General features: G+C 34.7%; 1 protein-coding gene across 3 annotated transcripts; it reads right to left on the bottom strand.

Moving 5' to 3' along the window:
• Nucleotides 1-295: 295 nt before the first annotated feature.
• On the bottom strand, nt 296-16,105 carry LOC123564390 (UPF0561 protein C2orf68 homolog). Of its 3 annotated transcripts, none has more exons than XM_045357936.2 (4): nt 15,889-16,105; nt 7,793-7,941; nt 5,446-5,525; nt 296-4,632 (listed from the first exon to the last, which is right to left on the bottom strand). In XM_045357936.2, the coding sequence occupies exons 1-4, from the start codon at nt 15,954-15,956 to the stop codon at nt 4,513-4,515; spliced, it is 417 nt and encodes a 138-aa protein (XP_045213871.1). In that variant the 5' UTR covers nt 15,957-16,105; the 3' UTR covers nt 296-4,512. The 3 variants fall into 3 exon arrangements, with proteins under 3 accessions (XP_045213871.1, XP_045213872.1, XP_045213873.1); XM_045357937.2 differs by lacking the exon at nt 15,889-16,105 and adding an exon at nt 12,845-14,432; XM_045357938.2 differs by lacking the exon at nt 15,889-16,105 and adding an exon at nt 12,683-12,814.
• Between the last annotated feature and the right edge of the window lie 471 nt (nt 16,106-16,576).

The following is a 16,576-nucleotide window of genomic DNA, read 5'->3' as shown; positions in this document are numbered from 1 at the left end:
AGTACCCTATATAGTTAACACTAGAAACTTCTAAGGGCCATAACTCTGGTGTTACTTGGGCAATTTGACTGAAACTTGACGGGCCACAAGAACTCATAGTGGTGAACAAGTATATGAAGTTTTAAATAAATATTCCCAACCATTTCCTAGATATGGCTCCGGACGGATGGAAGGACGAACGGACAGAAAGACAGACGGAAGGACGGACAACGCCAAAACTATATCCCTCCGACTTTCGTCGGGGGATAACTAGAAGAGGACCATGCAAGTAAGAAAAGAAAAGTAGAAAAACCACTGCAGTAGATTATTTTATTTCGTCAGTTCAACATGATACTTCTTACAAATAAATGCATAGCATTGACACTACAACTAACATGTAAAATTTAGGAGTATGTAAACTTGTATTAAAAAGTTGTATCTATTTTTACTCTAAACAATAAATATATAATAAAGTACCACTATTTGCCTAAATAAAAAGCAAACCAGTTGAGACCCGAATAAAATACAAACCAAGGTCCATACAAATTCTTAAATTGAGCCGTGCCATGGGAAAACCAACATAGTGGGTGTGTGACCAGCATGGATCCAGACCAGCCTGCGCATCCGCGCAGTCTGGTCAGGCTCCATGCTGTTCGCTTTTAAAGCCTATTGGTATTGGAGAAACTGTTAGCGAACAGCATGGATCCTGACCAGACTGCGCAGATGCGCAGGCTGGTCTGGATCCATGCTGGTCACACACCCACTATGTTGGTTTTGTCATGGCACGGCTCAATTGATAAATACTTCATTACAGTCTAACCGTAATTAAGGTGTATAAATAAAATGTATATACAATTCATTGCAAGTGTCATGCAAAATATTCACTAACAAAATTACACAAATACCACAACACTTTACACTTCCAGCAGTTATTCTAATGTAACAGCTTTCACAAGAACAAGGTACTAAGTTCTAGCAGATATATTACTGTAGGAAAATGAGTGTACTAACTTCTAAAAGATATGTTACAAGTAAAATGAGTGTACTAACTTCTAGAAGATATATTACTGTAGGATAATGAGTGTACAAACTTCTAGAAGATATATTACTGTAGGAAAATGAGTGTACAAACTTCTAGAAGATATATTACAAGTAGAATGAGTGTACAAACTTCTAGCAGATATAATACTGTAGGAAAATGAGTGTACAAACTTCTAGCAGTTATATTACTGTAAATGAGTGTACAAACTTCTAAAAGATATATTACTGTAGGAAAATGAGTGTACAAACTTCTAGAAGATATATTACTGTAGGAAAATGAGTGTACAAACTTCTAGAAGATATATTACTGTAGGAAAATGAGTGTACAAACTTCTAGAAGATATATTACTGTAGGAAAATGAGTGTACAAACTTCTAGAAGATATATTACTGTAAAAGTTCTTACAGGTAGAGTGAGTATATTGAGCAAGGGAAATAATTAGCAAAATCTCATCCACCTCATAAACTTTGTTATCAGATCTTTACCTACTTCTGTTAAACTAAATGACGTGTCTTACTTCTCTTGAAATATAAGCATTAAGTTGTTTGACAAACATGTAAGTTATCCATAGTAAATAAATAGATCAACATGGTTTTTAAAGGAAGGCATCCTGCTTCTCACTAAAATGATAAGTGACATGTGTTTAAGGTAGTTATTAAGTGGAAGTGACGGTGTAATGAAATATAATATACTATACAGAAAACCTAGAATAATGCCTGGTATCTGTTATACAGGCAGCATAAATATTTAATACCTACAATCTGGTATATACTGTGTATTAAGGTTAATTTTGACAATGGATAGGTTTTAATGTCAAATAATTCAAAATTTTAAAATAAAATATGCAGCAATGTAAGGACTCTCAATTGAGAATTGAAGAACTGTGAAAAATTAAGCACACATTATGTTGTACTGTAAAATTAGTCATTACGTAAATCAAAAGTTAAAACCCTGCTGGTTCATAAATGAAATTGAATGCTCTTACCTAGTCTGTCTGCAAAACCTTTTTTTAGATATGTATATAACCAGAGCATAATAATATATTGAAAACAACAGAGGATACAAAATGGGGGTTACAAAGTGGGGAACACTGAGTGAGCTTAAAGAGTTAATAACTCAAAAACATAAATAAAAATTTTGAAAGACAAAAAGCTATACATGTACTTCAACAAAATAATAAATTTTTAAAATGTATAGAAAACAAATTCATTGAAGTAAAAGTTACTTTAAAGGCATCAAATCACAAGTAAGCAACATTTTATGTAGGACTGGGACGATTACTTGGTTAATCGGATCTGATTCGATTACTTGGTGAAACCGGTTTCAATTTTGCAAAACCGCTATTCGCTCTCAAACAATAAACATCATGAATTGTGCTTTAAACATTTCTTTGACAAGCACAGACCCACAGTATATTTCCGCTAAAACACATTGAACATAGTCAAAAGTCTCAGATTTGCCTGTCGGTGATATGTGTAGAATAAAATACACCAAAATATGACTTATTATCACATTGTTTGCACAGGATAAAGTTCGTAAGTTCCTAATGTAATCAGCTGCTGGAAGTAACTTGATACCGTCGTCAGGAAAGAAAACAGCATTTTCAGTATGGCGGCCGATTAACCGGTTCGGTTCGATTTCATACAAAAGATTAACCGGTTTCAAAATTTTGAAATCGTCCCAGCCCTAATTTTATGACATTTTACCACTGATTATCTTAGTGCTTTATTTTTGGTACAAAAATGTTCCATAACTGTGACCTTTTAAAGGTAAATAATAATAAATAATTACCAAGCTAGGAATATTTACACATACCTGTATTACCAAAACTGACATTTAACATTTCTCATAGTAACCATAAATAAACTCTGAAATGTCCAAAATATTTCTACATCAACAATTCATAGTGAAGAAGAAACACTAAATGTCTCAATGTTCTGTTCACATTTTACTGACAGGGCCCGTTCTGCCATTAGGGCAATGGCTAATAAAATGCCACTTTGGCTACAAATTTTTCAATTTGGCTACAAATTTGATGGTCCATATTGCAATTTTAAACATACTTTTATATGATTTTAATAGCTTTTCTTTAATCGGCTACAGCCATTTAATGGCCAGTGCGGGCCCTGACTGATGTATATTTCCCTGTTTGAAAATAAAAATGAAAATGTTTCAAATGACCATCAATTTTAGATCACTAAATGGTTAAAGAAACACTGACACTTGTATATTTGGTTTCATTTCTATTTGATTTACTGTAGGAACACATAAATATGATTTGTATTCCTCTACAATGTAATAAAAACAAATAAAACTGCTCAAAATACTTCTATAGTCTCAAAGTAACGGCAACCAGATTCATGCCCCCGCAGCGCCTTGACCTTTGACCTGGTGACCTTGACCTTTGACCTGGTGACCCCAAAGTCAATAGGGGTCATGAACTCAATAAGTACTATCGGCATGTGAAGTTTGAAGGTCCTGGGTGCAGCGGTTCGTGAGTAAAGTGCCTTTATGCAAAAAGTTAACATTGGCCCCTGTGACCTTGACCTTTGACCTGGTGACCCCAAAGTCAGTAGGGGTCGTGTACTCAATAAGTACTATCAGCAAGTGAAGTTTGAAGGTCCTGGGTGCAAGTAAAAAGCCTTCATGCAAAAAGTTAACGTTGTGACGAAGGAACGAACTAAGGAACGGACGGACAGTTGAAAACTAATATGCCTCCCTTCAGGGGCATAAAAACATAAATACTGACTACTGGAAAATTCAGAAGTATGTGCATCAGGCTAAGATATATTTGTATCCAACTATTAACATCTTAGAGCTGAAAGTGTTAAATACCTAATCATAAATTGTGTGATAAAAATCCTACAAAGCATAATGTCATGTCAGATTTGCCAGCACTCTCAACAGTATTCAAGAATTACAGAACTTCTTCTAAAATTTTGATTAGAAACAACCCTTAAAATACATCAGACCTGATATTCAGATTCTACCAAACTATAAAAAATGTAAAAAAGTAGTAAGAAAAAAAATGGTAAAAGTATTTAAATACACTGACAAAATATACAACACAAAATGAAAAAAAAATCGTACAACTGTAGAAATATGTAATATCAGTCTGTTCTAAAATAATTGGTGTTCAAACTCATCATTGTTGTATTGACTCTGAAAGTGAAATACTTATTATTGAACAAAAAGACTGATTGGCAACCAACCTTTACTCAGCTGTATTTTAGAAATATAAATAACAAATTAGAAAGTACAAATCGCTAAAAGAAATTTTCTCCAATGTTACTGTACAAAAATTGCAAAGCGAAACTAATAATATCCTTGGCACACACAGTTTTAACTAACTATTGTAACTTGACATATTCTAAAACATGCAGTTGTTATCAGTTAATACATTGTGAGGTTTCAAAGTTGAATGACTTGGCACACAAGCGGCTGAGGCAGTGAATACTATTCCAAGGTTTTGAGGTCGGATATTGGGTTGTGTCATGACTTTGTTCTTCTGTCAATCTCATCCTGCAATCTTTGTTCCAGGGCTTTGATCATTCCTTTACTCAAATTCCTGTCATAACCCATTCTCATTGCCAACACCTCTGCTTTCACTCCCTGAAAAAACAGTAATGATACTGAAATCAAATCTGGAATGGTATCATAATATTTAACATTTGGCAGTTACCTAAATAACTTTCAGTCTTCAGAGCTATCACAATGTGATTAATACCCTTAAATACTCATTTGTCAGAGAAAAGAAGAGTTTGTTAAAGTGAAGGGGCATATAACCCTGCAATGCCTAAAATGGCCCTTATGACTTTTTTTATTCAAGTATGGAGTGGGTACACCTTGGGGGTATGGATGCCCCACCTTCTTTTACCACGAGTATGAAGTTTTGCTAGAATCCTTTATGAATGTGGAAGTGTCTTTGGTTTAATTTTTATTTTGGAATAGGTGGGAGAGTGGAGGCTAACTTTGACCTTAAAAAAAAGAAGACTAAAGAGTTAGTAAGTTTTCAGGCAGAGATGGTATAGGTGACCCATCCCAGATAAAATATATCATGCAAGTCTACTTTATGATGATCAAGAGAGTGAATTTTCAATAGTAACTTTTTAAAAGTAAGACATTTGTTCTAAAAACTTATGGGGAAGACATAAAGAGCATGGATGCCCCTCCCTTTATCAATGTCCAAAGAAAATAGGTCCTGCTCATCTATCCATGTGATTAGGTGTATGATTGAACCCCACTTTAAAGTGTGAAAAATCTCTCAAATATCAATAATTTTAGTGTACACATTTTGTCTAAACTGACCCCCCCCCCCCCCCCCCCTGCATTTCTGGGAGTATAATTATGTCAACTCTGCCAAACAGTGATTATCATTCAAGGTTCAGGAGAGATCATAAACAGTTGTAAGCAAGTAATACATACCTCTTTCACATACTGCTTGTAAATTTTTCCATCTTTGTCTTCAAACTCAAAACGGAACAAGGTTTTTGGCATATCATCATCTGGAACAAAATACTAATACATTATTCTCTGCACACAAAATGGAGGTAAAGGGTAAAAGAAGGGCATCTTGTCCCATGAATAAAATATTCATCTTCAGAAATTTACTTCAAATGTTTTTTTGTTGGGTTTAACGTTGCATTGACACAATTATAGGTGCCACTCTGTGCATTATTTCATCATAAGCAGGCACCTGGGTAGAACCATCGACCTTCCGTAAGCCAGCTGGATGGCTTAAAATGGCTTTCTCACATGAAGAATTCAATGCCCCGAGTGAGGCTTGAACCCATATTGATGAGGAGCAAGTGATTTGAAGTCAGCGACCTTAACCACTTGGCCTCTATTTCAAATGTATCTGTACCAAATGCATTTATTTAACTCTGCTAAATGTGAATTAACTGTGCATGTACATCTTCATAACTAAATGTCAAGCAGTAATAGTTAATTGATATACAAAAAACTTTTTAGTGATTTTTAGTGGTAGTACATATATACTGTATACATGTTTTATGTGTGCACTATATCAAACCTAATACATAGAACAATGTACTGTTAAATATGCGGTATACAAGAGACAGCTATATCTCCTGCCACTGTTATGGACAGTGAAATGGTTGATGGTATTGGGTGGAACCATTAAACATTTGTGAATTTTGAATTCTGCAAATTGTCTTGATAAGGGGAATAGTATAGCCAAGTCATATTAAAATCCTTCAAGAGGTTTAATAGATACAGAGCAAATATAAAATGGAAGGCTCAAACCTCTGACCTTGAGTTGTGACTTTGACCTTGAGCTGCCATGGCTGACTAATGGATTCTGCACATCGTCTTGATGAGGTGATCATTTGACCCAAGTTTAAATATTATCCATCAAGGGGTTTAGGAGACACAAAGCGGACACAAAATGGACGGCTCAAAAATTTGACACAGAGCTGTGACCTTGACCTTGAGCCGACATGGCTGTCTCATGGGTTCTGCACATTGTCTTGATGAGGTGATCATTTGACCCAAGTTTCATGATTATCCATCAAGCAGTTTAGAACATACAGAGCGGACACAAAATGGAAGGCTCAAACCTTTGACCTCGAGTTGTGACCTTGATCTTGAGCTGACATGGCTGACATGAGTTCTGCACATTGTCTTGATGAGGTGATCATTTGACCCAAGTTTCATGAAAATCCTTCAAGGGTTTAGGAGATACGGAGGAGAAAAGAAATGTTAAGGACAGACAAACGGACAGAGGCCATTTCTATAACACACAGGGGATTAATAAACTTAATAATTTTATGTGTACATAAACTATATGTAGTAATTATAAGTTTATAACTAACATTCAAATATGAAATTTGGTTCTAGATACCTTTGATACAAAACAGCTTAAAAAATAATATTTGCCAATGTCATCAAAACTGAACTAGCACACAGCTTGAAGTAATTCTGATAATCAAAGCCTTAAAATGTCTGATGGTTGCGGGTTTTTGGTAGATTTATTTTCTGTTAAAATGCCTGTCTATGAATATACATGAATGAGAAACAAATACAAATTTAATGTGCCTCATATCTAAGATGAACTCTGCCAGACCTAGCTTGTGATGTAAGTACTAACCATGGGCTGGAATACCTTATCATTGATAGATCTTATATAATCTAAATGGTCAGTGTGAGTGGATACAGGTTGAATAAGAACTACTTGTTCATTGGTAATTCATCTGCATTGTTCATGAATGGGACTATTTTGTGTAGCACATGAACATCCTTTGGATGTGATTCAGAATAAAATAAAGATGCCATATGATTGTCAAAAATACACTTGTAACTTTGGTGGCGGGATAAACACACAACCAAAAATACGATAAATAATTATGACATGGACAAAGACACATTACTTCTAGTCCTGTATCAACCTTCATAGTACACCTTTAACCTTTAGCCTGCTGGCAGAAAGTGATTCTGCCTTTGCAACCAGTGCAGACCAAGATCAGCCTGAACATCCATGCAGGCTAATCATGGTCTGCACTGTTTGCTATTCAGTCAGTAAATTTTCAGTACACACCCCTTTGAATAATACGTGGTACAGTCCAAAATGAATTATGGAACCATCCATCTTAGAAATTTAGCAGAGTAAAAGTTAAAGACAATTCTGATACACAACAGAGCATCATTATCTACAGTTCTATAGTTATAAAACTCTACATAATCAATCATTACAGGTATATCTGAGATACCATTATCTCAATCAAAGGTCATCAACATTTTATTCAGCAAATACCTTCAGAAGAATTCTGTTCTGGTTGGTCCCAGTCTTCAGGTTTTGGAGGGATGTATCTCTGTGCATCAGGCCGTTTTGGTCGGTTATTGAACGTAAAATGGTTCCTCTTGTTCTGTTTGCTTGCTTTTACCTCCTTGTCATAGTTGTCCCTGAAAATGAAACATTATGTTATAAACATACAGTAATTGAACAAATAATTATGCCTGGATTATTCTAACAAGGATTACCAGTTTTTGCCACTTCTTCCTTACATGATCTTGGACACAAATCACAGTATCTACCGGGTTTCTTTTTATCAACCAGTCTGACAAGTTCTAAAAATATATCTTGAAACAAAAAAAAAGTGTACCTTCTAGGCCATATAAAATGTCGCACTGGACGGTTCATCATCTTAATTTCTTTGTGTAAGTTTGTACTTATTATCTATAACACTTTACTTGAAATATGACACTTCTTATGATTTCTGGGTGAAAATAGAAATCTACATAAAATAAATGAAGCAATCTGTTTAAATATATTTCAGTACAATCCATTGGCAAAAATTATGACACTGAGTAAAAGTCCAGCTTAATTAGAGCAGAAGTTACCTGAGCTATGCCTTTCAAATTTCACACAGAAGCCTTAGGAGTGTTAAAAACAAAATAAAGAATAATCAGTTAGTCCCAAAGTTATTCACAGCTATAATGAAATTCTTTTAAACATGAATATAGATAGATCTTGTAGAAGAAACACAATTTGCATACTTTTCATGCTGCATGGAAAATAGAGGTGAAGAATTTTATCTTGGGAATAAAATGCATTTTTGCTGTGCTTTTATTTATGTGAAATGTATTTATAATTATGTTCACTATTGAGAACATGATATTGCTGAATATTTTCAAGGTTTTTAGCATAAGTATAAGTTTGATAAACATACTTAGCAGAAGTAATGATATAAATATAAGACCAGTAGTATTATATTTGTTATAAATTTCATTAACGATTATATATTTAGCTGTAATAAATAAATAAGGAATAAAAAAAAAATGTTATTCCCTCTATTTGAATTTCTGTGAAATAAATGAATTCAAAAGCTACGCAAAGTTTTAAAACTTGCCTTTTGATTCAGAAAACATACATTTCTAATAGGGATCTACCTGTATGTAATAGATCTTTTTGTTTCTTGCACAAATCTCAACCAAATTAGAATACACACAAAGTTAAAACTAGGGGTGCATCCATAGGACACAGGTGCCCCCCCCCCCCCCCCCCCCACTCCTGTCACTCACTGTACATGGTTTCATGACTCTAGGTAAAATATTTTTAAGGTATATGCAACACAAGCATTTTATGTCAATATGTGTATTTTTCACTAGGTAAAGGACCATAACTCTGGCCTAGCTGAGTGAAATCCAAAAGAGAACACTAGGTGCACAACTTCACATGCAACATGAACGTATATATTAATGTCCTAATCTTTTATGACTCTAGGTCAAATACATTTTGATAAACATGGGACACTCACACATTTTTTTGCTAAATCAAGGGCCATAACTCTGGTCTTGCAAAGTGAAAAAATGTTAATAATTGTTTTTGTTATTTGCATGACAGTGATGCAGATTATTTTCGTAAATGTTACGCCTGAAAGGTCATGCCAATTATTTTTGTTATCAATACAATTAAAGTTCAAACATACTGTATACATACGTAAATTTAGATAAGCTTTTTTGACATAAATGAAATTTCAGATCAGTATCTTCATTAAATATGGAGATATACCCATTTAAATTTGAAATAATGGGAGGTAATTTGACATAAAATCAGTCCATAGTTATCTACCCTGATTGTCTCAGTCCAACTAATGACAATAATGAAATTTCAAATAAGTCCTATAAGTAATTACTGATAATCCATTTTGATTACAATCAGGGGAGGTAATCAGATATAAAATAACTCTGGAACCTACGACTGGATCTGACAGATCCGTCATGGAATCCAAGATTTATTGTTGTTGAAGATATTTTGGAAGTTTGTATCAAATCAAACCATAAATGAAGTCTCCATATGGCTGCAAAAGCCAAAATAGCAAATTTTGGACCTTTAAGGGGCCATAACTCTAGAACCCATGTTGGAATCTGGCCAGTTCAAGAAAGGAACCAAGATCTTGTGGTGATACAAGTTGTGTGTAAGTTTGGTTAAAATCAAATCATAAACGAAGCTGCTATTGCACAGACAAGGTCAAAATAGCTAATTTTGGCCCTTTCAGGGGCCATTACTCTGGAACCCATTATGGGATCTGGCCGGTTCAAGAAAGGAAATGAGATCTTATGGTGACACAAGTTTTGTGCAAGTTTGATTAAATTCAAATCATAAATGAAGCTGCTATTGTGCAGACAAGGTCAAAATAGCTAATTCTGGCCCTTTCAGGGGCCATCACCCTGGAACCCATAATGGAATCTGGCCAGTTTAAGAAAGTTGTGTTCAAGTTTGGTTAAAATAAAATCATAAATGAAGCTACTATTGTGCAGACAAGGCCAAAATAGCTAATTCTGGCCCTTTCAGGGGCCATAACTTTGGAACCCATAATGGAATCTGGCCAGTTCAAGAAAGGAACCAAGACCTTATGCCATAAGGCTTATGGTGATACAAGTTGTGTGCAAGTTTGGTAAAAATCAAATCATAAATACAGGGGCAGCAAATTGAATTGTCCGTATTGCCCAGGTTGTCCCAAAGCTTGTACAGACAAGTGAAATTTGACAAGAATTTTCTATACAACTATCATACGGACAAGTACAAAATAGCAATTGATAACAAGAGCTGTCCGTAAGACAGCCAAGCTCGACTATTCGAAATATTGTCCCAGAAGCAGGAAAATATTACCCAAAAAGGTTAAATATCAAAAGAGTTTTAAGTTCAAAAGGGGGAATAATTTGACCAAAATGCATATCAGTTATGGGACTTGCTGCTGTCAACTAGTTTTATAACCCCGAAGGCACATGTGAAGTTTCAATTCAGTATCTGTATTAGTTTTGGAGATAGAAACTTGCATGTAAAACTTTAACCAGAATTTTCGAAGTCCAAAAGGGGGCATAATTTGCCCAAAATACATGCCAGAGTTATGGGACTTGATCCAGTGAGGTTAGTAATTGATCTAGAAAAAGAAAAAATAAGTTTCAAATCTATATGCCTTTTAGTAATAGCTGTATGTACTTGCACGCAAAACTTTAACAGAATTTGCTAAGTCCAAAAGGGGACATAATTTGGCCAAAATGAAGGTCAGAGTTATGGGACTTGCTGCTATCAACTAGATTTATAACCCTGAAGACACATGTGAAGTTCCAAATCAATATCTGCATTAGTTTTGGAGATAGTAACTTGCATGTAAAACTTTAACCAGAATTTACTAAGTCTAAAAGGGGGCATAATTTGCTCAAAATACATGTCAGAGTTATGGGTCTTGACCCAGTGAGGTTGGTAATTGATCTAGAAAAAGAAAAAATAAGTTTCAAATCTATATGCCTTTAAGAAATAGCTGTATGTACTTGCACGCAAAACTTTAACCAGAATTTTCCAAGTCCAAAAGGGGGCATAATTTGACCAAAATGAAAGTCAGAGTTATGGGACTTGCTGCTATCAACTAGTTTTATAACCCCGAAGACACATGTGAAGTTTCAAATCAATATCTGCATTAGTTTTGGAGATAGAGACTTGCATGTAAAACTTTAACCAAAATTTTCTAAGTCCAAAAGGGGGCATAATTTGCTCAAAATACATGTCAGAGTTATGGGACTTGACCCAGAGAGGTTGGTAATTGACCTAGAAAAAGAAAAAATAAGTTTCAAAGCTATATGCCTTTAATTGATGGCTGTATGTACTTGCATGCAAAAACTTAACCAAGGTGTGACGCCGACGCCAGGGTGAGTAGAATAGCTAGACTATTCTTCGAATAGTCCAGCTAAAAACAGACAAGCAAGTCAAAATCAGATTTCGCCGCCCCTGAAATAAAGCTGCTATTGTGCAGACAACGAAGGTCAAAATAGCTAATGGGATCTGGCCAGTTCAAGAAAGCAGCCGAGATCTTATGGTGATACAAGTTGTGTGCAAGTTTGGTTAAGATAAAATCATAAATGAAACCACTATCTTGCAGACAAGAAATTGTTGACGAACTGACGCACAGACGACGGGAGAAGGGTGATCACAAAAGATCACCTTGTCACTATGTGACAGGTGAGCTAAAAATTAAAGACCTGCTCCAGTCCTACCTTTTAACCTTAATTTGTCACTGAAAAAGCATGAAAATCCTGACTATGAACAGTGACGCCTGTCAAAATAGAATAAAATTCTATATAAAATACCTGTGGTTTTACGTGCTAAAGTGTGGTGTGGCCGTTAACTGTTACCTATTGTAATCATGGGTTGCATACACACAAAAAAAATTGAAAAGCCGCAGAGCAGGGCTTTAAGAAAAACAAAATAGCATCATGTTATTATGTTTTTAATTCAATAAATTGTGCACAAGTTATTCAACATGTAATGATGTCTGATAATTGTAGGCATCACAATGCTAATCCAACAAATTTGATGTGGTCCTAGGAAATATCAATTCTTTTCTTTATAGGCAATATCTCCACTCGCGTCAAACACTCAAAAGACCAAAATAGTGCAGGAAATTTCTGCTGAAATTTTCATCGCTGCCAACACTTTACATGCTGTCAAGAATTGGCCAAAAATTCAAATACTTACATGTTTCAAAAGGGGATTCAATTCCTCATTGATTTATGTAAAATTTATGAAATAATTGCCAAAATTAAGAAATATCTGGTACTTTAAATCGGTGTATGTACTGTACATGATTAATGTTTACAGCATGTCTACACAGCCTTTGCACAAGTGATAAAACCAATAACTTACATGACTGTGTACTGTGATTTATCCTCCATTATTTTGGTCCTTCCAGGTTTTGACGGTAAGACTGCCCGTCACAAATATAAAAAAATCTGACCGTCTTATTATTGTGACTATAAAATCGCATGTTGCCAATGGTTGATGCATTCTAAACCTTAATCAGATTACCTGACCTCTAGACAACCCGTATAGGGGGTCACGGACCTCATGACTCTGGGTCTAAATGTCCGGTTACTAGACCCCTAGCCACTGCCAATCAACATGAATGTTGTACAGATATACACTCCCCCTAATGAATATTTTCTTTGTACTGTTTTTCAACTGTCAAATTGTTTGCCAAAATATGCCTTATAGCGAGCTCGAAGAATCTAGCTTTACGGTAACGCAAGTATACTTTCACACTTGGTGATGGATTTTAAAAGTTTCGTCGGAAGTTGTTAAAAAGCACACCCTGCGGACAGGTCTTGATAGGAAGTACTTCTCTCCGCAGTGAATACAGAACTTCATTCCATTGCTGAAAATTATTCACCACTCAAAAAATAATGCAAGAAAGTTTTCGAGGTGTTTGAAAAATATACTATTTTCTTTTAAAAGATCAAATATTGGCCAGAAAATGGAACACCAGCTTCCCATAAATTTCGCTGCTTACAGGTATGATGACACTAAATGTAGACTTTCTTTTCAAGTGAAAAGGTTCTCACGGATTCTTTTGAGTAGTGAATAGTTTCTTTGTTACATATAAACAGGTCCCAGAAAAGTCACAAAATAGCTATATAGCTAAATCTAGCTATAAGTTAATAAAAAAAAAAAAGGATAAGACCAATAACAATAATGGAAAATATGTCAAAATCAAATGCAAAATGGTCATAATCGTGTCCCAATGGTTTATAAGATGAAAGACAATAACAGAAAACCAAGATCTTTTTGCGGTCATATTTTCATTAAATGCAGCAATATTTTGCGATAATTCATTGAAGCATGTGTCACAAATTCTGTAATGACTTATATATCGCAGAAATTCACAACATGTATTCAAACTGAAACTGCATAGATCTCCGTACTGCGTGATTGTCTTTTGTGTTATAAACCATTTGGATGGGATATTGACTGTTTTATATTTGATACTGACATATACTGAACAATTGTTATTGGTTTTATAGCTATTTCTAGCTATATATAGCTAGATTTAGCTATATAGCTAATTTGTGACTTTTGTTGTTGTTGTTGTTGTTTTTCCTTTATGTCATTATACAGCTGACAATAGTCCCTGGGTGTATATTTTTCTCTTTGTGGAAATTATTCTCTATGTATACTTAACACTTAATAAGTCACTGTGTGAAGTTGGTCGCTTTAATTTTTAAAATCTTCCAGTGTCTTTAATAAATTGCTGAAACAGCTTCTGAATTTCTGCCCCAAACTCCCTCCTCCCCTCTACATTGCCTATCAGAACTTTCAGGTTTATGTCTGCCACCGGTTTACTGTGTCTGTTTTAGGGCTGTCATCGATAGAAACGATATCGATATATCAACGATATTTTTTTGTCGATCGATTATCGATTCCCATTTTCAAAAATCGATATTTTACAGAGAGAAAAAACTATCCAGATAAACACTCAGACCCTCAAAAACTATAAAGTTCACAAAGTTGTAAATTTGGGTAAATCCAAAAGAGAAGTGAAGGCAAAATAAAAATGAAAGATTTTATTAATTTTTATTTATTTCTTTTATTTCATAAAAAAAAATACAACACAATCAAACAGTAATATGAAAAGTAAGCAATAAAACTAAAAATAGCATTTACAGAAGGTAAATAGTATGCATACGGCAAATAGTTGTTAATCTAACTTAATAATCGATATATCGATGTATCGTCGATATTTGTCTTCTGATATATCGGTTTCGCCGATATGCCTAAGACCCAATCAATGACAGCCCTAGTCTGTTTGAAGCCTCTTCAACTTCTGTTTCTAGTTTCTTTCTCTGTGTTTCATATTCTGGACATTCAAATATGAAGTGTCTGGTTGTCTCTACTTTGTCACAATTTGGACACGTCTCTTGAACATCCTGTAATATTTTTCGACATATGACTATTCAGATGGGAGTGTCCTGTTATAAGCTGATTTATAATACATTCTAGCCTTCTTTCAGAATTATAGCGAGCGTAGCTCGCGAGCAATTGCGCAAAGCGCAACTGCGAGCGCGTAGCTCGCCTTACGGCAATGTGTAGGCGAATATAACAAAGGTGTGCCGAATGGGGCAAAGTGATGTAGCTGAAAAATTTTCCTCTCGTCTGGGCGCCGCCATTTTGGGTGCCGCCATTTTGTTCTACTTCCGTCAAAGTCGGGATTTTTTTTTTATTTTATTTTATATTTGAGTTACAATCTCTATGTTCATTCGGTGTCTTTATTTTTAAAAAAGTTATGTTATGAAAATAATTTCAATTTTGCTTTTATTTTACAAAGTGCGTGTCCCTAGAGGACAGGCTCACAGAAATGCTTTGTTGGCAGTGAATACAGAACTTCATTTGATTGCTGAATATTATCCATCACTCAAAAATAATGCAAGAAAGATTTCCAGTTGGTAGAAAAAAATATGATTTTCTTTTAAAAGATCAAGCATTGGCCAGAAAATGGGATAAAATGTCATAAATAAGCATAAAGCCATAAGAAAGCCACAAACAGGTAATGACGTCACCGTGACACCGGCTTTCCATAACTTTTGCAACGTATAATATTCGCTGTTACAGGTATAAAGACACTAAAATTTTGTTTCTTTTCAAGTGAATAGGTTCTCGGAATTGTTTTAAGCAGTGAATAGTTTCTTTGCCGTTTAAGCTACGCTCGCTCAGAGGCTTTGCCTTTTTCATATTATGGTTTTCTTGCCTGTACTGTTGGAAAAATCTCCATAAATCTTTCATTACCTTCTGTGTTTTCATATCTTCTCTGCCATTTTTGCTTCACATTTGACCTTAAGTCTTTTGCTAATTCTTTCTTATCTACTTTCCCTTTTAATAATGACTTTTCTGGGACCTGAGAAATGATGTATCTTATATTTTTAGCAAAACCTGATTTCTTTGAGCTCGCTTTTGAGGCTTTGCCTTATTTCATATTATCTGGAAGCAAGAAATAGTTGCAAGTTCAAATTTTCGGAAGGATCAATGTGTCGGACTAAGAAGACTAAGCATCCAAGAAATAATAAACATGATAAAGCTACCTGTCTACTTGATTTTTGATAATACTTTTCATGAAGCCATGCTTCATATCAATCTTATTAGATGCCATAGCACCGTTCACACATTTTATTCTTATGCCTTTCGGAAAATCATTGTCTGCAACTAAAAAATTTACAAGAAAACTAATTGCAACTTTTTTGGTTTGGCAAAAACTTTATTTCCTTCGGTAAACGTCATCATTTTTTGTGTATTTTTGTCCGATCTGAATCACCAAACGCTAAAAAAAGTTTAATTTCGACCTTCATTACTATTATACGGGTTGACCTGATTAAGTATACGAAAGGACGAAAATATTATTTTGTACTTATGTATAATTCGGAAGTATGCCTCGGTACCTAGCCTTTTAGAAGAGCGTTTGCTTTTGGTGTGAGAGACTATGGGTTCACAATGACGTGAGAGATTTGTGCCATATGATACATTGCTTGATGCTCAGTATTAAAAGGGAAACTGACCGCTTTTATCACAACCCTCATTAGAAAAGAGTAGCCGAGGTAGATAATATATAAGATATACAAATTTATTTCGCAATGGACCTAATGTTTATTGTTATAAGCTAATTTAACTAAAAAAGGTGATGAATGGATTTTTCAAGTATAAAGGAAGTGGCATATTATTGAAAATGTCTCAGCGTAATACTTAATGCTGGATTGTTGTAAAATGAAATACCCA

Source organism: Mercenaria mercenaria, chromosome 2, assembly GCF_021730395.1.
Source record: "Mercenaria mercenaria strain notata chromosome 2, MADL_Memer_1, whole genome shotgun sequence".
Classification (NCBI taxonomy): domain Eukaryota; kingdom Metazoa; phylum Mollusca; class Bivalvia; order Venerida; family Veneridae; genus Mercenaria; species Mercenaria mercenaria.
Note: the sequence above shows the minus strand (reverse complement) of the source record. Positions and strands in the feature narration are given on the sequence as shown.